The sequence below is a fragment of the Dufourea novaeangliae genome, unplaced genomic scaffold, assembly GCF_001272555.1.
Source record: "Dufourea novaeangliae isolate 0120121106 unplaced genomic scaffold, ASM127255v1 scaffold14, whole genome shotgun sequence".
Taxonomy (NCBI): domain Eukaryota; kingdom Metazoa; phylum Arthropoda; class Insecta; order Hymenoptera; family Halictidae; genus Dufourea; species Dufourea novaeangliae.
The window spans coordinates 810,191-833,874 of record NW_015373890.1 but is presented as its reverse complement, the minus strand read 5'-3'; the positions used below and the strand labels follow the sequence as shown (position 1 = coordinate 833,874).

At 39.3% G+C, this 23,684-nt stretch overlaps 2 protein-coding genes across 2 annotated transcripts in view; both read right to left on the bottom strand.

Annotated features, from left to right (window-relative positions):
- Positions 1–3,543: 3,543 nt before the first annotated feature.
- LOC107186220 (glutamate receptor ionotropic, kainate 2-like) lies at positions 3,544–15,466 on the bottom strand. The gene is made up of 16 exons (XM_015574045.1): positions 15,371–15,466; positions 12,342–12,423; positions 11,983–12,141; positions 11,687–11,868; positions 10,362–10,519; positions 9,679–9,820; positions 8,979–9,281; positions 8,224–8,442; positions 7,275–7,481; positions 7,102–7,186; positions 6,571–6,847; positions 6,136–6,334; positions 4,663–4,888; positions 4,453–4,568; positions 4,218–4,367; positions 3,544–3,806 (listed from the first exon to the last, which is right to left on the bottom strand). Exons 2-16 carry the CDS (start codon positions 12,409–12,411, stop codon positions 3,624–3,626), a joined length of 2,676 nt encoding a protein of 891 aa, XP_015429531.1. The 5' UTR covers positions 12,412–12,423; positions 15,371–15,466; the 3' UTR covers positions 3,544–3,623.
- Positions 15,467–21,746: 6,280 nt separating this feature from the next.
- The window catches only part of LOC107186231 (glutamate receptor ionotropic, kainate 2), a 178,409-nt gene continuing 176,471 nt past the window's right edge, over positions 21,747–23,684 (bottom strand). Inside the window, exon 18 of the mRNA XM_015574057.1 lies at positions 21,747–21,941. Coding sequence (XP_015429543.1) covers positions 21,747–21,941 — 195 coding nt within the window. The remainder of the gene's footprint in view (positions 21,942–23,684) is intronic.

Here is a 23,684-nt window from a genome sequence, read left to right as displayed (position 1 = left end):
CGTGGCATTCCCGTACGGTTTCGAACAAACGACCACGAGGGTGCACATAAATCTTCACTAATTTTCTCTGGATGTTGCCGATTACCTCGCTGGTCCCACTTGAAATTCCACTTGGGTTCGTAGATCCTAGCACCTATAAAATCAGAATGCTTATCTTCACGTTAGTACACTGGCTGAAGTGTGAGCTCTTATCGAAATGGAGAATCTAATGACTCCAATACTCTCACCTCATGATCGTCAGTTTCGATGACAAACATGTTACTCCACTTTGCATTATATACTATAACACACATTCATTTACGAAGGGTAGTGTACGTTCCTCGAGTCGCATTATTTCACCAAGATCCACACAACGGTCTCGGAAACAAATCGAAACGTGTTCCAGAAGGGCAGATCGTAGGCCCATCGTATATTCCCTTCGTCTGGTTTTATTTGCTCCAAGTAGCATATAAAGGGAGGCGAGAGTAACTTTCGTTCTCGGCCAAGTAGAATGGGCATGGATCGCGCTCGTGCACGCGCGCGCACGCTCGTGCATACGCGCAAAGCCATATGTCATGTCGAGCCCGTTTAATGGCCTTTTAATACTACCTCGCGAGGCGGCACGTATCGTCCCCTTCCCAAGCGGCGAGGAGGTGGCTCTCACCGGTGGTGCCTTTGAATAGGCGCCTCGAAGGTGCGTCTATAAAGGTGGGCCGACGCGGGCCGGGCATAGAGAATCCCGACTCGCGCGGGATTCCTGAGTGTTTGTGTCATCGGTTCGACCGCAACCTCGTAAACTCGAGACATTAAGCCCCGGGCTTTCGGCGACCACGGGGGAAGAACGAGGAATGTAAACCGATCGGTGATGCGCGCGAGTTACGTTCAACCGAAGGGGTAACGAGGGGTGGGAGGTAGGAACCGTGGCTCGCGATACTTTGCGTTTTTATAGCGGCGAGCCGGACGACCTTTCAATGGCATCCCACATAGAAATGTCACGGCAACGGGCGCCATCGTATCCCCCCATGGAATTTTCCTTTCGTGAATCTGGAACGTGCACCCGGTATACCGTGACGAAACTAGGATCGCGATCGACTTACTTTCTGACCGTTTACGCTTCGACGCACAGTTGTCCAGAATGATGTTTTAGTAGTTTAAATTGTAGGACAGTAGACTCGCGATAATTACCCGCATTTGGGGATCTAGGGCCGGGTAGTTCTGGAAACGGGTAATTATCGAGAGTGTATAGCTAATTAATACTTTGACTGTCATGTAAGCCGAATATTGGTGATACGTACATCGCAGGAAGGACTGAATTATTTAAATTCTGGTAGAAAATTTTGTGTAAAATTAATATTGCAGTATAATTTGAAATGAGACCCAGAAACTCCATTAACATATTCAGGACAGGTCGTAATCGTTTAACCGACTGAATGGCTTGGAGAAATGAATTTGAAATGACAGGAACCTTTCGATACTCATTAGAACAGTGCCTTTCACGATTGTCCGAAGAGTTGGGTAAACACAGAATGGCTGGCTCATCGCGGAGCAATCTTCCTGTCGGATACTCGCCGTTGGAAACTAGAATTCCGATCGGGAAATTCCGTGGAGAATACTTTCGGGGGATATTAAATTTTATCCGTCCACGGAGGAAGGGTTTTCTTGTGAAATTTTAAAATTGAAATTCGAACTGAATCGGGGATAATAGTGGTCTGTAAAATTTGAAAGTTTTTTACGGGTTGTAACTAGTTTCTTTGATAGAGAGGGAACAAAGTTTCTGGTCTTCGAATGCGTGTAAAAATTGCGATGAAGGACCGATAATGACGGAAAATATCGCGGAAGTTTCATTGCGGACTCGCTGTGCAATTCAAAGGTATCAAAAAGCGCTTTATACTCGCTGAAGACGCGTAGATATGTCTGTTTATACCGAACGTAAAATATAACCTGTCGTTTTACTGCGACCGTTTTTACACGAACGTGACGATTTAGCTGAGACGTATGTACAGTGGGTAAAAAAAAGATTCGTACATCCTTTAAGAAAAAACAACTTTCTTAAAATTGGAGACTTGAATTTTTTGTGAAGTTAGAAGGATTAGTTTACTAAATGATGTGTCACAAAGATGTTGAAAAAGTTGCAATTCGTCGAAATAACGAAAAAAATAGTGAAGGTTTTTACAAGTTTTTTTATCGGAGACTACAATGAAGATGTAATAAATATATTTCTTAAATTTATGTTAAGAATTGTTAGAACTGAAAACATTTTGAAAGGATCTTGGAATCGACGAGGCATGAAATATAATTTATTGCAATCAGCAATCGCCTACCACCAGGGAGATAAATTTAAATGTAAGGTACACATGATTCAAAAAAGTATACGTAGTACTTTATTCCTGCCACTATTGCATAAAATTCTGTTTGTAGGTAACGTCGGTCGTGACACTGAAATGGTATAGCTGAGTAAAAAATAGATTGTACGTGAGGTCTATCCTGTGTGCAATATTTTCCACAGGCAAGGCAATCAAAAAAATACATTCTATAAAGTCATGTTTATTCTATTTCTCCACTCTGGTCGAATACTCGATTCGTATCGACGATTGAGAACTAGATTCTGTCGCTACCTTACCGATCAAAGTTGCAGATGCCTTCGGTATTGCGTAGGAGATAGCAGCACTCTACTCGGATCATCGGATCAGAAAATTATTGCACCTGTCTCTCTGTGTAGTAAAAACGAATAAGGACAGGAGAATTATAGGTGTCATCGACCGCGAAACGATTGTTAAAAAATCCCGCATAGACGTCCTACGATGATCTCATTCGCGATGGATTTTCAAACGATCGATATACATTTTTTTTTCTTCCTGTCCAAAGCGAGGAAAAGTGACGATACACGGCCGAAGATAGCTTAAACCGGATAAACCAGAATGCCTACGAGATCGTGAAATTCCTTTTACGATGCTGTTTTACACCCCTGCAAAGACAAAACGAAGTTTTTATAGTTCAATTCGAAACACCAGTAGTTTCTACGGTGTCCCAACGTTCTCGTTTCATTCCCCTTTTTTTCTATCTGTATCCATCTCTCCTCAGCCAGTCTTTCAGGCGTCAATTTAATCAAGCCTTATTATTCAATGCAATTCGCGTATTTCACGACGTTGATACATACAACGATCAGTCGATACTTCCGGCGATGTTATTTACGGTCGATTCCCCCCGGATCATGTTAACGAGTCCCTGCGTTAAACGGAAGCTATCAGTCGCGGTTACAATCGATGCCGTCCATGCGCAAGGTGTGACGAAACGTGAGTATAGAAGGTGAAGTGATCGCGTGAAAATAAAATATAAAGAACGTTCAAATATATATGTACTGTACTCGAGAAATTTTTATCACGTTAAAGGTGACATTTTGCTGGCTTTTTTATTTAGGTGCATGAACGAATAATTTGTTATTCTTTTAAAAAAACTGGCGGTACAGGGCGAGAGGTATGCTTGAATAAAGTTATATCTTCGTTTAAGTTGGAGATCGATGAATTTTATTTACACATGCGAACCCAGTAACCTACGAACGCTATACATTGTAATCGGTACCTAAACGTAATGGAAAATTCATAACACACTCGTATTGTTTATTGCATTCGATTTCTATGGCATTTTCACTTGTCATCGGAGCTCGAGGTTCTAATCACAGGTATAAAACCGTAAGGAGGTGTACAGCCTCTGGTACTGTCTTCTCCGCTTCTGTTCGATGATCCTTTCCTTCGTCTCACAGGTTTCGGTGCGCTACTGCACTGCACGATGAACTTTAATTCGGCCATTAGTTCCTCTTTGAATGAAACCTACGCAGTAATAACATAAATCATTAATCTTTTGGTAATGCTGACGCTAATTCGGAACTATAGTGATTGGAGGATATCATAATTATTATATTAATTAACTACATAAATGTTCCATGAGCCTTAAGTATTCATTGCTTCACAGCGGTACGATTTCAAATTAAGATCTCTTCACTATTACCTTATTTATATCCATTGCTTTCCGTAATCCCAAAGAATGAAGTCAGTTAATTAACCAATTCTTTAGATAACGTTGCACACAAAACCTTCATAAATTTTATAAATTTTTAAAAAGTGTCTATACGTTCGTAGCTCCTATAGAGTTCAAGCCAAATAATAAATTTTATTTTACTTTCTGGGCTCCATGGGACAAAATGAGCATTCTAAATTGTTGTCTAAATACATAATACATACGTTCTCGCGTCTGGATGTAGCGGTAACTTCCCAAAGTAGCTCGATTATAGTGTAAAAGAAAGAGGAGGCGACGCCTACGCTCAACACCAAGAAAACGCCTCCCACGTTATCGAGACCCAGTTCCTCGGCTTGGCTACCACCTCCGTCCTCCTGCGAACCGTTTTATCGATGAGTTTCCGACCTCTATATTGTAATGTCATTCGTTCCATTTGAATTTTTTCCAGCCGTTACATACCCGACACTTCCCACCACCTCGTTTCTGCGTCCACCATTTCGTCTTCAGCTCTGTGATCAAACCGCTCTGCTGTAGCTTCAACACAGCAGTGTTTAATGCATGACGATAGGGAGAATCTGAAACAAAAGAAGCAATAGGTTACCCTCAGTATGAGTACTGAGTACGTAAGAAAAACATTTTTAATTCGGACCAGTTGAAAAAATTACTTACACTTTTTCATGGCGATACCGTAACTCTTGGCGTCGAGAAGTCCGCCGATCTGAGTCACGTTGCAGTATCTCTCTGTGATGTACTCGATCGAGCTGGACTCCATCAGGAACGCGTACTCCTCCCTGAGCACTTTCTTCAGTCCTGAGTCGTTGTCCCCTGGCAGAAGCTCATCCTTGTTCGCGATCATGTAATCGTACATCTCCTTGTACGTCGGGTAATTGGAATCCTTGGAATGGGCATAATTCTTTGAAAAAATTGAATTAGAACGAACGGCTCCAAGTATCAACTGCCTAATCCGTGAAATACAACCGACACGTTAGTAAAATAATCATGGAAATGCGTGAATTCGGGGTTACATCCTCGATCGACTGTAATGATAATTAATGCGATGCAGCATCGAGTTTAGTATTTTGTTATAGAAATGTGTAGTATGAACAACTGGATACGTTGAACCTGTATACATTAAGTGTCTCGTGCATCGTAGATGGAAAATGGTATCTATCGAAGAGACATTTTCAACTAAATTGCTTTCTATTTGGGACGGTATTACTTGTTTTAAAGTATAAATTCAAGCACTACTTGAAGCTGGATACACACATGAATAGTAGCTTCTCAATGTTAAATGTACTAATTTATTTATTTGTGATATGTTTTTCTTCCAAACTGCGTTGTAGCAAATACTCGCTTGAACAAATCTATGTGAGATATCACCATATTTTGGATTGGCCATAACTTTGGATCGATTTCTAATAGATTGGTAGGTCTGAAACCGAACATTGACCATGTAGTCACATATACGTGGACATATTAGATAGAATCAAGTTTAGTACCGATATTCGAATTAAGCTTGAATCCAAAGCTATCGGCAACGACCTATTTGTGAATCCAGCGTAAGACTACAAACTCCTGTTCTTGCATAAGACCTGGAGAACTACTGATCTATTACTGATCAGGCTGGGATTGAATGATCTACTTGATAGATTTTCTAGTAAATATTACAGGATTACGGTTACTTTATCGCCTGAGAGATGTTTCATTTCATTCTATTAAGAAATATGGATATCTATACGTCGAATTCCATACTTCTGCTTTTAACACATGCAAGGAGTCTATACTCGTTTCTATTGTAATTGCAGGTATAAATTAACATTTTATTATTATTAATTACAAATTATTATGGTACCTCTCAGACGATTCGTTGGCAATAAAATCTTGTAGGGTCGGTTAATATACGAGGATTAACTAAAGCATCTGTATTAATCGTTTCATTTTTTAATTTACTCGAGCTAAGAGGGTACTAAAGCAACGAAATTAAAACTCGTAAATATCTCTTACATTTCAAACAAGAACATCGGGGTGCTGTAATGTCCTGTAAAATTCGTCACTACTGACAACTACGTTAATCGTTCTTCACGTACACGATATTCGCCGATTGTTTCGCGACATTCACAGCACGCACGATAAAACACTCACTTGGAAGAACTTAATTGTAGATCCTCCGCTTTTCGCGCCGTACTTAATCGTCTTCTTTTTTGCTAATTCTTCGACGTTCGAGAACGGCGATACCACTGTCTCAACCGTCAAGAACGCGGCTAGATTGGCAGTGTAAGATGATACCATGATCATACAGAAGAACCACCAGGATGTAGCCATCATTCGTGTCGACAGTCCTCTGTTAATCATAAAAATATTATTCGTATTGTACTATATTTAACTTTTTTAAAGTAAAAGTATTAAAGTACTTATAAACTGCGAACAAGGCAGACTATGTTACTTTGTAAGTAACTGTTGACTACTCTACGAATACTTCTGTGCCTGACTAATTTGATATCTATTATAATAAACGTGATTTTGTAGGTTAATGTAACACACTGTGAAGTGAAAAGTTCACAAAGAAATGGGACTCACATAGGCGCGATTTCGGAACCTTGCTGCATAATACTACCAATCGTGAACCACAGGGAATTCTTGAAAGTGAACTGATTCTCAAGCTCTTCTGGCTCCTCTATGCACGGATAGGGGTTGTTCCATTCGGCCGGGCACATTCTACCGATCACGAATATCATCAGCGAGACGGATATGTAAGCTCCGATCAGATACCACCAGACACCGGCCGAGAATGGTGATAAGAAAGAGAACAGACTGGGCGGTGTTTTCATTGGCTTTCGATACAAAATACTTATTCCTGAAACACCGAAGACAAAAGTAATTACTGTTAATATAATCATATTATTAATCTACAGGATGTTAATAAAATTGTGGAACATTTTTACAAGGTAGATTCTACACGTCAAACTAAAACGAAAATCAAGAATAACGAAAGTGCGTTCGTTTCTTTTTCAATGAAATGTAAAACTTGTCTACAACGCATTGTTCCATTGATGTTAACAAAAGGGAAACTAATGAGAACAATTTATTTTGCATTATAAAAAATCGTACCTAAATTCATGAAAGGCATCGTAAAATCCACCGCCCCTTCTCGATCCGATGTAATCGTTAGGTCGGTGATAGCTAGATCAGCTTCCTGGAACATAAATTTCACCGGATATTACAATTTTATTTCTGTTGATCCAATCGCGGGTATAGCATGTATAATGGACACTCTAACTCACACCGCGAATGATCTTCCCAAGCATTCCTGTCCATTTCTTTGTCTTCTTCGACAAAGATCCGTACACATTGTCGCTTTGCACCTCGAACGTGTAATTAAAACCGAGCATCTTGCTCAGCTCCTGAATAATATCGATGCCGAATCCTTCGTAACGGTCGTTTCCGGTCATCATGTCCGCGGATTCCTTCAGCATACCGTAGGGATGACTCTGGAGGCAACAGAAACAGCGTTTAGAAAAAATGTTCATTCCTCGATATGATTCTATCTTTTTCAGAGGTAGTCTGTTAAAGAATCAGAACACTATTTTGGGATTTGAACAGAGAATGCAATTCTGAGCTAAAGAAAGATATTCCAAACTTTCGAACGATACTGTACTGCGTGGCATAACTATAAAACCACCCTAAAATTTATAATCCTTACGTATTGTGGTGAAAATAAAAACGAACTTTTTTCTAGGGAATACATATAATCTATCCTTTTCTGCAGAAACATTATTTCTTAACACGATCTCAGACATAGCCCACTTCGTTTATTTTTATTTTGACAACAATACCTAAGAATGGAAATCTTTGGGGTAGTTTTATAGTTATGCCACGCAGTTATATACACACGATTGTAAATAGAAATGTTATTAAGAACTAATAACGTTGTGAACACTTATTCACAAAGATATGTTTAAATTAGATCTACTAGCAGCATCGTTATTTTATTTTATTTAGGGCCTGATTTATCGTGTGCAGTATAGATATAATTAATATTAATACATCGATACTTTTAGCTAAAATTTGACTGTCTATCGTATCCAAGGCCAGTGTATATCTCTCTATTCTCGGGCACCCAGTACAAACTTTCCCCTTATTCATTCCCTCCTCTGCAAAGCTTTCTAGCGAAATTGAAAGAAGGCTCGAAAAATGCTCGAAGATGTTTTCACATTTCATTCCGACACGTACGATAGCTATTAGGACGATGAACGTTCTATTCTGCAGATTGAACTCCATGTCTGACTTCGCGAGACGGGTTTCCGGCAGCCATTCGACGCTGTTCGTGCTGTTCCACATTCCGATCTTCTTCAAGCCGTCTTCCGTCACGCGCACCACGTCCAACTGGAAATCGCTGCGGAACCCGGCCGTGTCGAACTTAATCAAACCGGTCAAACCTTCCATTTCGCTCTGAAAGTTGTAATCAACGGGAATTACAGTGGGGACATTTGCATACATCGTCATAATTCAGTGTCAATGCTAACGACATTGAGTTCCGTTCAGTCAGTTTGACACCCTGCTAGATCTATGTCTTGATTCTGATTCCATTTCTTTGAATTTGTACAAGAATGTATTCTCTGTATTTCTGGAAGGAACTGAGAATTCTTTGTCACAGTCGATTCTTCTATTTTGTAAAAGAAACGACAATTTTATGAAGGTAACTTTCGTAAAAATGAACATTGCTAAGTTTGAGGGTCGGTAGTTTTTAAACAGTTTTGAAACCAGCGAAATGATTACATAAACTACCCTTATTTTAACGTGATCCATAATGTACTTCAATTTAAGCAAAATCCTAGACATCGTGTTCAAATGTGATCCACTTGGCGTGGAATGACCCGTATGTAAAGGGATATTGTCTTTAGGGTATTGGGGTATAGGTAATAGGGTATTGTTAATAGAATGAAATGGAATGAATAATATTAATTCCATGGATGTGAAGAACTTACGAGTCGCATAAAGTTGGCCAAACTGTATCCATGCTCCCAACTTAAACTGCCATTGCAGGATAATTGTTTCACATCACCCTTAATGGCGTCTTTCAGACGCTTAAATGCCCTCGCGAAAAGTTGCACAGCATCGTACATGAGGGCAGGCTCGACCCGGAGCTGCGAAGCATCGTCTAAACCCCATTCATTTTTGTGCATCTCCACAATGTTCGTCACGATGGGATTTTCCGGATCGATCAGTCTGACCCCGGTGAAATTAACCCCGGAAAATTGGTACGGCTCTAGATCGATCGTTTGAAGATCCTGAAACAATAGAATCGTTCATTTCTTGAACGTTCTTCAAAATGATACGTGAACAAAATTTCTGTTAGTCAATTGTTAAGTGTATCAATGAATATTGTACTGTTTCTTTTTTTAATAAGGTAAGAATACAATTTAAGGGTATTATGTTTTCACGCTTCTTCTTGGAAAAACTGATGTTGATTTTATGGAGGGCAAGGAAACGATTGTACATTTTCCAATTTTTTGCAATTAAGTGTATTCGACATTTAAACTATATACTGATGGTTCAATTCTAATTGAAAAACAAACGTTGTTCACCTAATTTGACATAAACCAGTAGTGAATATAAAGGAAAATTCGCGAAAGTTCTGTTAGCAGTATTTCTGCTCTTTAAGCAGCGTGTAAGAAAACATTTTACCAGAGATGTCACTATGACTCTGTTCTTCTCCGACATAATGCCAACTTGCTGCGCTTGTCTCAGCACTTCCGACAAAATTTCGACGGAGCAATCGATCACGATGTTCTCAATTTCCGCGTCTTTCATCTCGCGCATCACCTTCCTGGAAAGTATTCGACATCGTGTTGTAGGATTAACAACTGTTTCCTTCAGAAGAACATTGAATATCGTCGGATCAAACTTAATCGACGACTCAGAACCATTGTTACCATATCAAATTATTTATATTTTAACATCGTACAAGCGTTCAAGCTTGTTTGGTAGTTATAGAATCGGTATTTATCAATATCCATGAATTTTAAATAGGCAAAGTTAACTATTGGGTTAACCAAAAAGTAATGTCGGATTTCTGTGGTAGATCAAACATTCTTTTTCAAACTTTAAATTATAGAATTTTTTTAAACGACGCATTAAAGTGTCAACTTTCATATGTAATGTATGTACATTTTATTAGTTAGCATGTGCTGCAAAAAATGTGACATTCCTCTTTGGCCAACCCAATATATTGGACAGAAAAAATGATTTTGAACAGTCAATTAAATTTGATGTGATTGCGGTTGTTTTTTATAACTTCTGCAGCCTTTCGTAATTTATTTGTATCATATTGCACTGAAACAAAATTTGTTTATGTTATATGCTTGCACCTGTAACTGGGACCACTCCCCAACTCGTACAAAAAGAATGTATGGCCACGAGCATCCCACCGTTCCAGTATACGGTGAGTTCGTATCAAGCTATCCGTGTTCTCATATAATATTGCAAACGATTTCCATTCGAAGTCGCTGATCATTTGATCGAAAACCTGATAACACATGCAATATTCCATTTAAAAATATTCATCGATATGCTGTATACTGGGCGGATAATTTTACTGGTTTGTTCAACATTATCAATACTCTACAAAGCTCAAGTTCTAGATTACTATTAAATCAACGCTATGTTAAGGAATTAAAAAAAAAAACAATAAATTTCAGTCATAATTCCCACAATCAAGATAATTTGTAAATATAATTAGCGACGGTGAATATCTACAAGAACAGAATTAATCATTACTAGACTGCAGATTTTTATGTAAAATGACATTTTCAAAAGTAATTCTATAAAGGCAAAAGCAAATATAGAAATTTGTTTCCTCCTTTAAATATCTTATTAGGTCAATAATAAAATAGTAAACTTGTTGGATCTAATGAAAGTTTTGCTTTTTTATTGTACTCGATAGAACCGCATAGACTATAAATGCATAAAATCCACAGTCTAGTTACTAACTCTGTCTACGTGAGAGTAACTCCCAAGACTAGTTCTCACGCTTGTATCCACTTAAAAGTAACATTCCTACAAGTTATACTCAAAGAAAGATAATCTAAAGAATAGACGTGGTATCCATTGGGGATGAAAGTTTCGGAGAATTACTTTTAAGCTTTTATGCATTAACAGCTTTTATTCTCACAAGGAAAAGCACAGAAGTGTCCCTCTCCGATTTTGATGAAACTTCGTATGTTTGTTAAGCAGTGAAAAATAAGGGATACGTATTTTTTTTTATCGGCTGAGACACGACTTTAAAGGATGGAACCACCCCTCGAAATTTCGACCCGAAAGTACTATCTCGAAAACCAGAGAAGATACAAGAAAACTTCTAATGGACGAGGTTTGCGGTTTTTTATGTGGAGTAATATGGTGCTAACAAATTGCCCAAAATATAATTTATTTATAACGAAAAAATTTCGGAACGAAATTTCGTGGAGTGGTTTCACTCCTTAAAGTCGCGTCTCAGCCGATAAAAAAAAATACGTATCTCTTATTTTTGACTGCTTAACAAACATACGAAGTTTTATCTAAATCGTAGAAGGACACTTCCGCGCCTTCCCTTGTCAGAGCAAACTTTCAAATGGAAAGGTAGCTTTAATCTTGAACAAACAATACTTCCAACGAATTTTCCGTCGAATGTAATGAAGCATCAGGTTCTACATACCGCCGAAAGGGTTTCCGCGTGGGGGTACAAGTTTATTCCCCTACCACGCGTCTGCGAGTGCTCCCATCTCGCATAAATATGTGGCATTTCCATGGTGTCGCACATACTCTGCACGTGTTCCGAGCTGATTCTATTCTGAGGCCCGAAAATCCCGGCCACTCCCGTGCCCATCAATTCGCAGACTGAACATTTCAAAGGAGGAAATCGGATTGAAAGCGTTTCCCGCGAAATGCACGCCATAATGCAAACCCTCAGACGCGTGTCTCTCGCCCAACTCTCTATGTACACACATATACCTTTTCGCGACACTTGAAACGGCTCCATTTCGACCTGGCTGGATTCGGCGACGAGAAAAACATTCGCGAATTCTGGATTCTCGTGACGTTCTTTGTTCACCGTTTTCACAGACGTCTCGAAGGCGCGCTGGATCTCCTCGCCATTGTCGAACAGCCCTCCTGAAAGTATCACGTATGAACACCTTTTCTGATTCTCGACGTATGATGTTTAAATTGCAGATTTTAAGTATTGTATTGATGACGAGTACGAGAGCGCTAATCGCGATAAAATGAAAACTCGGAGGAAAATTTCACGATTTTTCAGAGTTATGTCAAAAGTGTGTACAACTGTAACAAGATTAATTGTTGAAGGTACTTACCTATGTGAACCTTCTTGGGAAATCCTAGGGCGCAGGAGAAGAAGATCAATGGGAGACACTTGACCAGCATCTTAAAGTCATTCTATGTATACAAAACAACAACGACCTACATTAAACAAGTGAATGTTAAAAAAAGTTTTTAATGATGGAAACTGATCACTGACAATTGGTGAATCTAGCTGTATTAGTTGAGAATTGAGAAGAACACAACTTTTGCACAGTTGTCACGGGTTGACACTCGAAATTTCATAGAACTAAAAGTATCAGTAGTATTATAGAATTGAAATCAAGCATTAGACTGGAAGCTCGATGTTTTATAATTCTGTTTGAGAATCGATTTGAAAAAGGGTACATTTCTGTTTCTCAAGATAAGAATTTATAAAAATGTACACCACACACTCCCAAACCCTTTCACGAATTGATTCGAATCCTAGAAACTTCAGGAACCTATTTAGTTCTATATGAAATCAGTATATCAAATCTACGTTCATTGCCATTTAACACTGAACCTACCACGACCAGGTAAATGATCGGTTTTCGTCGTCGTAATTCCTGCCTTTTTAAAGATTTCAGTAGGTTTAGTGTTCAGGCAAACGTCAAACATTTTCAAACCTTCAACCACCTCCCTGTATCTTTCAGTGATTAAAATAAATATACAATTCTGTGTTTCGGCTGCCGAGATTCACAGCAAGTCGGAGGACCGAATTTCGACGTCAAACGTCCTCGACAGACCGGCAATTTAACACGATCGATCGAGATCGACGAATCGACCGGCATATAAAGCTGGCCGTTGAAGCATGATTAACTTCAAAGGCGAACCGGCGAACAGGCTGGCGCAGATTTATTTGCAATAAGATCCCGTTGCGTGCGTATTCAGCACGAACCGTTCAAACAGGCTGCTGGGATTCAAACGAGCACTTAACCGTGCGACGTTGTGTAAACCGAACGGGAAGCATTACACGCTCGAATTCTCGGCAGGCGTAAATATTTAGCCTCGTCTAAAATCAATCCTCCAATATTGAGTCCGGCTATTTATTTGAAGCTACCGAAGGGGATGCTTCGAGACCTGTCAGATTCTCGTTCGACATCTTAAAACCGTTTACTTCTTCTTCTTCTTCTTCTTCTTCTCCCGACGAGAGAAAAATGCTGCCAGAGAACTGTTCGATTTCTGGACAACCGAACGTGGAACGTTTGTTCAGGGGACAGACGAAAAACCGTCCGCGAGTAAAAATAACATTTCCGGCGCCGAGACGGGAAACGAGCTCGTTAATGAACTCGACGTTCCTTGGATTAATGTTTTTCGTTAAAGTAGAATCAAAGTGTCTTATCGCGGCTGTTACAGAACTCGGATGGCTACGATCTTCGTACACATTATAGTCGTCTCTGGAAATTAATTCAAGACCAATCGTATTTAATGTAACATTTCGCCAAAATTCTGATAAAATAAATACTGAACACGCTGGTGAATTTGGAATAAATGACGAAAGAAACAGAAGAACATATTGTCTAATGGAAATTCGTGCCAAATGATATCTTAGGATGAGACATCGATCACAACGAACTTTTAAATTGACCCGACAATTAGTATTCGAGATATAAAAGGTGAAAGAAATCAAAATTCATTTGTATGTCAATCCAATAATGTAAAAAATCGTTCCCAGGGATTTTGCTAATTCCTAACAACGAACTGGAAATTAAATTTTCAAAATTCACATTAAAAAAACACCTAATACACGGTCATTTATTTTCCCTGAATTTGATTTTTGGAAATAGTCATGGTTACATTACATGTATCAGGATTGGGTACATACACCCCATGGATGTTGACCATAACTTGAAAATTTCTTCTGACCGATGTCTCCATCATAAGTTATCATTTCGCATATAATTCAGTTCCAAAATCATGGAACCAAAAACGTAGAATTTTGCAGGGTCATTCTATAGCCAGCGGATTTGCATTCAAAACAATTCCCAACGCGTCCGAATGGAAGAAGGAAGGCTGCCATTAGGCCGTTCAGCGTTATGACACGGGGGAAAACCACCTATCAAACGTCGTTCTCCAATTGACATTTTGGCAGAGGCGATAAATGCACGAGATCTCAGTCTGCGCAGTGACAGGATAATTTTGGTGGTGACGATCGCCCCGAGCGACACACGGACCACGCGATTTTCAGAATGCATTCAGTGTCTCGCGGAGGCGGACTGTCACCTTGCCAAACGCACGCGTTCTTTCTTTTTTTTCCCGCTTCATTCATCCATCCGTCCCGCGAGATTCGACGTTTCCCGCGTTAACGCCGCCGCGTACACGTCGTCGACAAGGGAGGAATTCGGGCGTCGCGACGACGACGCGTGTACGGTGTCAACGTGCCATATTCGGACGGTCGATGGCTTTGAAAAACCGACGAAAATCTTTGGAGTGCGCGTAACGACCGCGATATATTTAGACGGGCCAAGCACAGCGTGTGCGTCGCCAGTGGCGCTTGTCGCTTATAAGCCCCTGTGACATAGTTCCCGGTGAATTGCAATTAACGACGCCCACTGGACGGGGCACTTGTATATCGGTGCCTCGTTTTTATTAATTATTCGCGGCTTCCAAGAAGCAAAACCGTCACGTGTCGCGTTCCTCCCGTTCCTTGAATTTCTGTGTTGCATTTTATTAAAAAAAAAAACAATTATATTCTGGGAAATGTACTATGATATCGAAACGTGACATTAATTTTTCTGGGACTGTTCAAAAGTGATCTCGAATGTTTGTGTCTATATGTTGGTTTCCATTTTTAACTAGTTCAAGAAGTTACGAATATTTTTCTTTCAATTGGTCCGTGTGGATGAATTTATGAGAAGGGTTTTGTGATGTTAATTTTGTTACTGGTGTCTTTGGAGGATTTTGAATGTAGTAGATTCGATAAATGTGTCTTGGTTTCTTGCTCGATACGAGAGTTTTCAGCGTAACGGCCGGATGCGTTAAAGGGGAGCAAAGCAGCGAGAGAGGCGTCCGTGCGGCGAGCAGTAAAGGTGCAGGAACTTACCTAAAATTACAATTACACACGGCTTGGTACCTGGAACAGAAGTTTTGATAAACGTGCTTTTCGGAACGAACGTCGCGGCATGCACTTTAATTCCGAACGGCACTTCGCGGAGTGGCTTTTTCACTGCGCACACGCGGCCTCCCTTCCAAGACTGTTGGATCCGTTTGTACACCGTAACATGGCGGGCAACTCTGGCGCGGACTCGACTTATTGTTAGACTCGCCGTCGGCGTCTATTCGACGACATGTGGATCGTATAGATGTTTCGTAGGTACTGAATGTTTCATTCATTTCTGACACTTCCTTCGTAATATTTGCAAGCTTCTAGATTTTCTTAAAGACATATAGAATTTTTCTTCTTATCTTGTTTTTTATTATCATTTATTATTTCGAGCTACAGGGTTGTAGCTGCTCCTGAACTTGAATGGTATAAACGTATCGCACGTATTAAATGTTTCATTCATATTTTATACATTCTTCATGTATTCGCTTACTTCGAATTTTTTCTGAAGACATACGTAGAGGTTCTTTTTATCTTGCCTTCTATTAATTTCTTTCATTTCGAGCTACAGGGTTGTAGCTACTTCTGAACTTGAATCGTATAAACGTATCGCACGTATTAGATGTTTAATTGATTTCTTACACTTCTTTCAAATATTTACAAGCTTCGATGTTTTTCTAAAGACATATATAATTTTTCTTCGTACCTTGTTTTCTATTAACTTCCTTTGTTTCAAGCTACAGGACTGCAGTTGCTTTTGACCTTTAATCGTGTAGACGTCTCGTACATATTAAATAATTTCAGTAATTTCTTGTACTGTCTCCATATATTTACAAGCTTTAAAGTGTTTCTAAAGACTTATGAAACTGTTCTTCGTATTTAGGACTCGAATCACTTATTGTATCTTTTTCGAGCTACAAGACTGTAGCTTGCTCCTGAACTTGAATATTCATCTGTTTCACTTTTTAAAGATCATCTGTATACCCAGAATGATGATATTTCATTCATTCTTTGTTACCTTTTCCTTCTGTATCACGGAAGCTCGTTCTGCACACGGAACTCAGATTAGAAGAATTTATGGAAACGACAGTGCAGTTAACGGCACGCTGTAAAGCGTTGTTATTCTTCCCATAAAGGCGCGGTACGCGACAAGAACGCGACGTAAAACCAAGATGGACGACTATTACCTTCGACACTATGTTCAGCTTATTCGGGAAGTAAAATTGTCGTTTACACGCATTCCTTTTCGTGACAACAATTTCGAGGAACGAGTCGTTTCTTTCGCACTTCGTTACGTTGTTTTCATTAAAGAGGAGCTTTTATTAAAAGAAACTCTTCGAATTATTACAATTGATGCATACTGACAGGAAAGAAAATTATACAATTGATCATATGTGCAATTTAGATATATTCCAGCATCTTAACTCCCATCCATTCCTCGGTTTCCCAATTTAATTTGTCCCTCGTTGTCAAATGGACATGGTGAAAAAAATACGGATGAAAAAAATACGTCTGTTAAATATCGATATTTTCGTCTTCGAAATAACAAGATACAACATACATATCAATATCAAAACTTTAAATTAAGCTGTAAGAGTTTTGGGCGCTAAAGGGTTAAATCCCAGCGAATTGGTAATACTCTACTTATCTCGATGGTATAGAATATAAATTCCTAAATCTTAAGATTCTTCATGAAAATTCACTTACTTATCTGTCTGTGTTAAATTGGAACCTCCTTTGCCACGGTACACCTTAATCCGTGTTCCCAGTTAGAAGTTGTTCTTCGTGCACGAGTTCGTTTAGCTTGCTCGTTTTCCCCCCAAAGAATCGAGTCGATGAATGAAAGGGGAAGAGGCACGGGTGGTTGAACGTGTATGGGATCAAGATATGTAGATCAGCGAGCCGAGATAGGAGGACGTAAGGAAGAAAAGCATCAGGAAGCGCCGTCGGGGAAGAGACCGAGCAAAGTAAATTAAATGGTTACGTTCGTGGGGTCCAAAGAGAACGGCAAGACCCGTGGAAGTTGGATACATTAGTGAATTAGTTACGTTAGCGGTTTGGGATTTAGTTCTCTAATCAAGGGAACGAAGAGTGAAGGCTGCGGCAATTGATGTAAAAGTAGAACTTCCCGGGGACCAATTACGCGCGCGCGGCGGCCTGGCCGCTGTGGCTGAACGTAGAGAAGTTCTCTGTCGTAATCAACGAGGGGATTATGGCCGCGCGTTAAGTACATTACGCCTGGAATAATTTTCTGTTTAAACGAAAGAACCCTCGACAGCCGGCAATTAATCACAGAACGCATGGAAAGCGTCTGTAAAGCTGCCACCGGGGGAATCCTGGGGGATTATCGTGTAACAGGATCTAACGAATAATTCGGGTAATTAAAGTATCAAGGGAAATGAAATATAACCGTATAATTTATTAATTAACAAACCTTTCGATGATTTTTATAGTACAGTTCGTTGTATCTTGTTTGAGGTTTTAAATGGTCCTTCGTTAATATTTGAGCGTTTGACGGTGATGAATATTCAGTTTAGGAATTGGTTTACCAAGTATGCATTATGTGAAAAGAAACGATTGTTAAGGAATGTGGGGAAAAAATAAAATAACATTTAGTTTTTAGTAGAAAGTTAAGACTTTCTTCAGTCATGTTTTAAAAAATTAAAAATGAACTTTGCAGTTATTTGAATAGAAGAAGGTAGCAGATGGCCTTTGTAGCAATTATGTTGGAAAGAATTTATAAAATGTATGTACCCTTTGAACAAAATGATGAAAACTGAAATACGAATATTTGTGTTCGGAATGGTGTACTGTGTCCACTGAAATGTAGAAAAATTACGGATATTTATTGCGATAATTGCTTTTGTATCTACGATCTTGAAACAGGGAGTTGTTAAATCACAGAAAAATGAGGAAGGAAGGATATAACATATGTAATATATGTACATTTCAACTAAGGGGGTAGTATATGTGTTTATCCACACAACTAAACAAAGCATAAAGTATTTCCCCGTAAAATTATAGAGTAGGCTCAGCAGATATGTACATACATGCATAAACAGAGTGTGAATGAAACAAGGATCACACGTTCAATGAGAATTTACAGACGATGAGTTTATTCACGTTTAATATGATGCTCGTGGTACACTTTACGTAAGAAGTATAATCAATAGGCTCTTAACAAACTCGTGTTACGACGTAAACGCGACGTGTGTACGCGATACAGACAGTATTTACAATAACGTGTTTAATACGCACACGGTATGTCGTTTTAACGTGGATTCTCAGCGTTTTGTACGTTTACGGTTTCGGATCGGGTGTTCCGTCCGTTGCCACGCCGACAAGGTAAATGTTTAGACGAGAGTAAAAAACGACGGAAGATTCGTGGGAAAACGACGATGCATCATTAAACACACACGGGGATGTTCGTGTCGTGACGATGACGGTCGAGCATTCGGAACGTTCGAACATATCTCGGAGAGGCTAATTGGATCACGCTGATCTATCTACGCCCGGAAATCGATCGATCGAGGCTAAAACACTTCTGGCACGTTACGAGTTTCACGAAGTGTTTACGCCTTGAGAGAAGGAAGACGGAACTTAATACTGCTCAGTTCGTGGCGTTAGTCGGTAGAAACGTTGCTACCGGCTGCAAATAGGCTTTCTGTTAATTCTGTTAATTCGTTGGCTGGCCCAATCCTTCGAGCGTGGGACGCTTCGAAGAGGAAAGCTGGAAGACTACATTCGTCACTGTAGCAGACTATTACAGGCAGCTGACAAAGGACATTATTGATTTTTCACTTTGAAGTATCTTCTTAGGCTCGAACAACATTAACAACTGCTTCTCATTTGCGTTCGATTTTGAATTTTCGAAAATGAATGCTATAAATTCTGGAAGAATTTCAGAAATATTTATTACGACTTATTTATTACGAAGTTAATAATTAGCAGGTACTTATCATATTATGAATGGAAAGAATGAAGACAGTTTATAGCTTTCATATAATGTACTGTGAATTAAATGTACTAAACGATTTAAAAAAAAAAAATAAATGTGAGATTAATTATTCGGTACCAGTGTGTGATACTCAACAAATGAAGAATGAAGTTGTTCTATTCAATAACTTCCCCTGTGAGTTTCGTTGGTACTGTAAAAATTAACTCCAAAGAAAATTGACTGACTTTTTACAGAGATGTAACTCTTGGACGTCTGACTACAGACCATCGTATTCTACTGCTCATATCAGAAGTATAGTAAATCCTCAATGAGTGTTCGAAGGCTCCTCGATACTGACAAGGAGAGGTCCACAGATATAACGCTGACTTTTTAATGACGTTTAGCATAATGATAGAGCTTGGAATTCTGAAGCCAACGATATTTGTTTCAGTCGCATTAGTTTATGAAATATTTAATATTCAGTGCCGAGGAGCTTTCGAAAACTCATCGAGGATTTACTGTAAGCGTTATACTATGTACCCACAGCAATGTCCAAAAAATTAACGTAGTGACACTCGAGGTACCGAAAAGAAACGTGTCGCGCAGATAGATCAGCGAGATTCGATGAAATATTCGAACACCGACGGAAGAACGAGGTTGCTCGATACACAAGGAAAACAATATAAAATCATTCATTCTATCTACACCCGGATGAAGTGTCGTTCACAATATCGAAACGGTAACACTTCACGGACGTTTTCGTTTTACACAGTCGGAAAATATGAGACGCTGTTAGGTAAGACGCGTTACGAATAGATTCGACTAGAGATTCCCCGATGAACGTCCTATCATACAATGCCATAGTATAGACGCGATCGTATAATTCGTAATCTTAACGGTTAGTACGATTATTTACACTAAATTGGTGTGTATCTGCCATCGAACAGGTAAAGACATTTGTACAGCATTCATTCCTCGATACGAATAATATCAGGGTACTTTCGTTAAAAATTAACATGGTCGATGATTTCGATTCCACCTCGAGTTACATAATATCTCAATCACACTTTCGTTCCCGTGACACGCATACTCGTCGAAAGGCTCGCTGGTCGTTCGCGATACATCGTACGGGAGGCATCGACGCGCGATAAAAGCTCGAATTTTCATAAACAGATCCTAAACACGAAATTCTTTAAATAAATTAAATCTTTCAATTAGCTGTATATCACCAAGATATTGAATACTTAATTTTAACCCTTTGCTGATGGGTGTCGGGGGCCAGAGTTGGGCACAATTTTATTCGAATTATACAATCTATAGTCAAAAGCAGCAGTATATAAGATCGTCATCCTAGCGTTTAAATAATTACGTAATGAAATAAAATAATTAATCATTAAGTGTCTACTTATTCAAGGAGAATTATTATTTTATTATAAAAATTGGAATTTCCACGTTTATTCAATAAAAAATGGCGAAATACTTTTTTTTTATCTTTTATTTGTTATTTTAAATGCTCTAGATAGTGACTTCGCCCATCTCTGTTGTCGGTAAACATTTGTCTGAGGATTTCTGGTGTTATTGCAGATGCATTACTGCGAATGAAGTCTTATTTGACTGGAACTGTACAGGTTAATCGAAAATATAGTTGAAACGTGGTGACTATTATTTATGCCGGTGATTATGAAAATGGTGTAAGTCAAGAATCAAAAAAAAAAATGTTGTTTTTCCCTCATTTTACGTCACATTGATTTACATTTCAATATAATTATAATTCAATATTATTATACAATATTATTATAATTTTCGAAACGAAAAATACATGATCTCCACCACTTTCATAATCACCTTCCCAATTTATCTATAATCTAGAGAAACACAGAGAACATAACCATAATAAACAAACTCTAAGGGTGACAATAAATAGCCGCCTGTCTACAACACCGTTCGTGACACTCTCGTGAACCCTTTCGATCTCGTTTTTTTTTCTCTAAAGACATCTGTTTCCACCGCGAGCGAACGGTCACAGAAGAGACAAAGGGCCATCGTCGCTTTTCTTCTTCGCCCGTTAATCCTTCCGCACGAACGATCGCCGTAGTCTCCCGCACGGTACAATGAATTCCCAGGCGAGCCTCGATTAACGACCGAACGTGTAGATCCTGCAGAGAGTACTAGTCGAAGAACTACCTTTCCCGCCTGTAGTTCGTGTCGCTCGTCGACGAAGACGATGGAAAAAGAAAGTCACAAACAAACAAACAAACAAAAATAACAACGAAGAAGTAGACGTATACACCGAAGTGAAGAGATGAGTTCCGTTCGTCTATAGGCCAGCCCAGTCGTGCTAGTTCGCGCCTCGTTGCTTTTCGTTCGACGTGATCGATCAGCGTCTTTTCAGTCCGTTGGATCGGACTCGGCCGTCGGTTCATCTCGATCATTCGGGGCTCAAGTCAACGGCGCTTTACCGACGAAGTGCCTGTACTTGTTGCACGCCGGATACTTGCCCTCCTCCGAAACGATCGACAGATTCGACTGCTCACGATCGCGACGGCACAGTGGCTTCTTCACCGGTTTTTTCGTGCCGTTCCCGCAGTCGAGGGCGTACCGTAGCTCGCTCGCCATCTCCGAGCACACGGACTTCTGGAAAATTTTTCGTGGAAATTTCGACCGCTACAGTCTGCTGTCCGAGAATCGTGGTTACCAGGGAAGGGACGGAGCTTCGTCAGCCAAATGCTATGACGCTAGTACCACGGACTAGTTCGTTGGAATCGTGATATCAAGTTTATCGACGTTATAACTTTTTATCGCCGTGTAACGCGCCGGCTGGATCTCGAAGTGACCGTTGAAACCGCGGGAAATTCGCGCAATCTCGCGCTGAAACGCGAAACTATGTCCCCGAAGGACTGCGACAGGAGTTGAGAGGACGTGATTGTCGACGGCTGGTCTTTTAGCTGCCTTCGAGCTGTGTCTGGGCGGTATCTTTTGTCTGGGATTTTTCATTTCTTAGGTTTTTGTTTTACAATACGCGTCATGACATCGAGCTGACTGCTTTGTTTTGGGGATTTTTTGTAAGCGTGCATTCATTGTACAGTATTAGGTTGTTGCATCGTAAACTGCTGGTTTTTTGGACTGGAGAGTTTGAACAATTCTGATTTACCTTGAACAGAAAAAAATTTTAAACAACGAAAGTGTGAATCGACAGATTCTTACCATCGAGTCACAAAGCTTCTTGATTCTGTTGTTAATGATTCGTAGGTGGATAGAATGAAACGCGTTAAAAAATGATATTTAGTATGCAACAACCTGATACATATACTTTTTTAAAAGTTTTGACAGCTGCGAAGTGTAATTAGGGGGAATCAGGCTGAGGTGATAAGCATTTCAATTAGCAATTACTCTTGCAATTTTTATGTTTTATGATTTATTGCTCTATCTCTGATTGGATGTGCCTTGGTGTAAGCTGCATATGCATCTCTCTAAACAGGCGTTAGATTAACCAATTCGAAAAGAAACAAAATTATTTTTAAAAAAAGTGATCACTAAATGAAAAATATAAAATATTTTTAGACATTTAGACATATTTTAAATTATTACTTATGCATCTGTAAGTACTATAGTTTACCATCGTAAACGGGAACAATAATGAAAATGGAGAATATGTTAAGACCCTAGAGTCCTTTTATTCTTGTAGAGGATCAGCCATCAGTATATAATTACAACATTTATTCCAAATTTCGAAAGCACAACAATTTCAAACTTCTTCAGTAACTTAATGACTGATACACTTTTTTCAGGTGCTTTATTATATGCATTTATTTCCATGGTTTATAAAACACCTCATGCATCAATTTCCCAAAAATTATTATCGACTTTCTAAGAATTGAGTAAGAGAATTGATAATCTCCATTTCCACCGTTGCTTAAAGTAAAGCAAACATATATCTCGTAAAATAATATAACAAATTGTAAAAAGAACTCCGTTTAAAAATCCATGCTCTACGGTTCATTCAATTCCAGTGCTGACACGACAATTAGAAGAATGAAATACAAAAAAAATTGCTCACCTCCTGCGGTATCCGTGGCGGGAGAGAAAGAGAGGCAAGAAACATTGCGACACAACTAACAATGTCATACTAAACTGTCACACATCGTGCGCGTGTCCTTTCAAATCTTTCGTGATTCACTTAAACCCTACGTTTCCCAACGCGACCGTTTTCGATCACCGGTTGGCGGTGCCTCGGTCTTTTCTCACGTTAAATTTTATTCATCGAGTCGTTTCGAATACTTGCACGACACAAAGGACCTCGAAAATATAATAACAAGCTACGATGTTCAATGGTCCATATTTTATACGAAACATCTAGTAAACTCTGGAATATCAACG

What these genes read in the sequence shown, in the direction of transcription:
- LOC107186220 (XM_015574045.1), bottom strand. Translation starts at nt 12,411, where the DNA reads ATGCTGGTCAAGTGTCTCCCATTGATCTTCTTCTCCTGCGCCCTAGGA. An exon ending in TCCCAAGAAGGTTCACATAG is followed by an intron (nt 12,142 to 12,341) that starts GTAAGTACCTTC and finishes TGATACTTTCAG; the next exon opens with GAGGGCTGTTCGACAATGGC. An exon ending in CTACAATTAAGTTCTTCCAA is followed by an intron (nt 4,889 to 6,135) that starts GTGAGTGTTTTA and finishes GCCCATTCCAAG; the next exon opens with GATTCCAATTACCCGACGTA.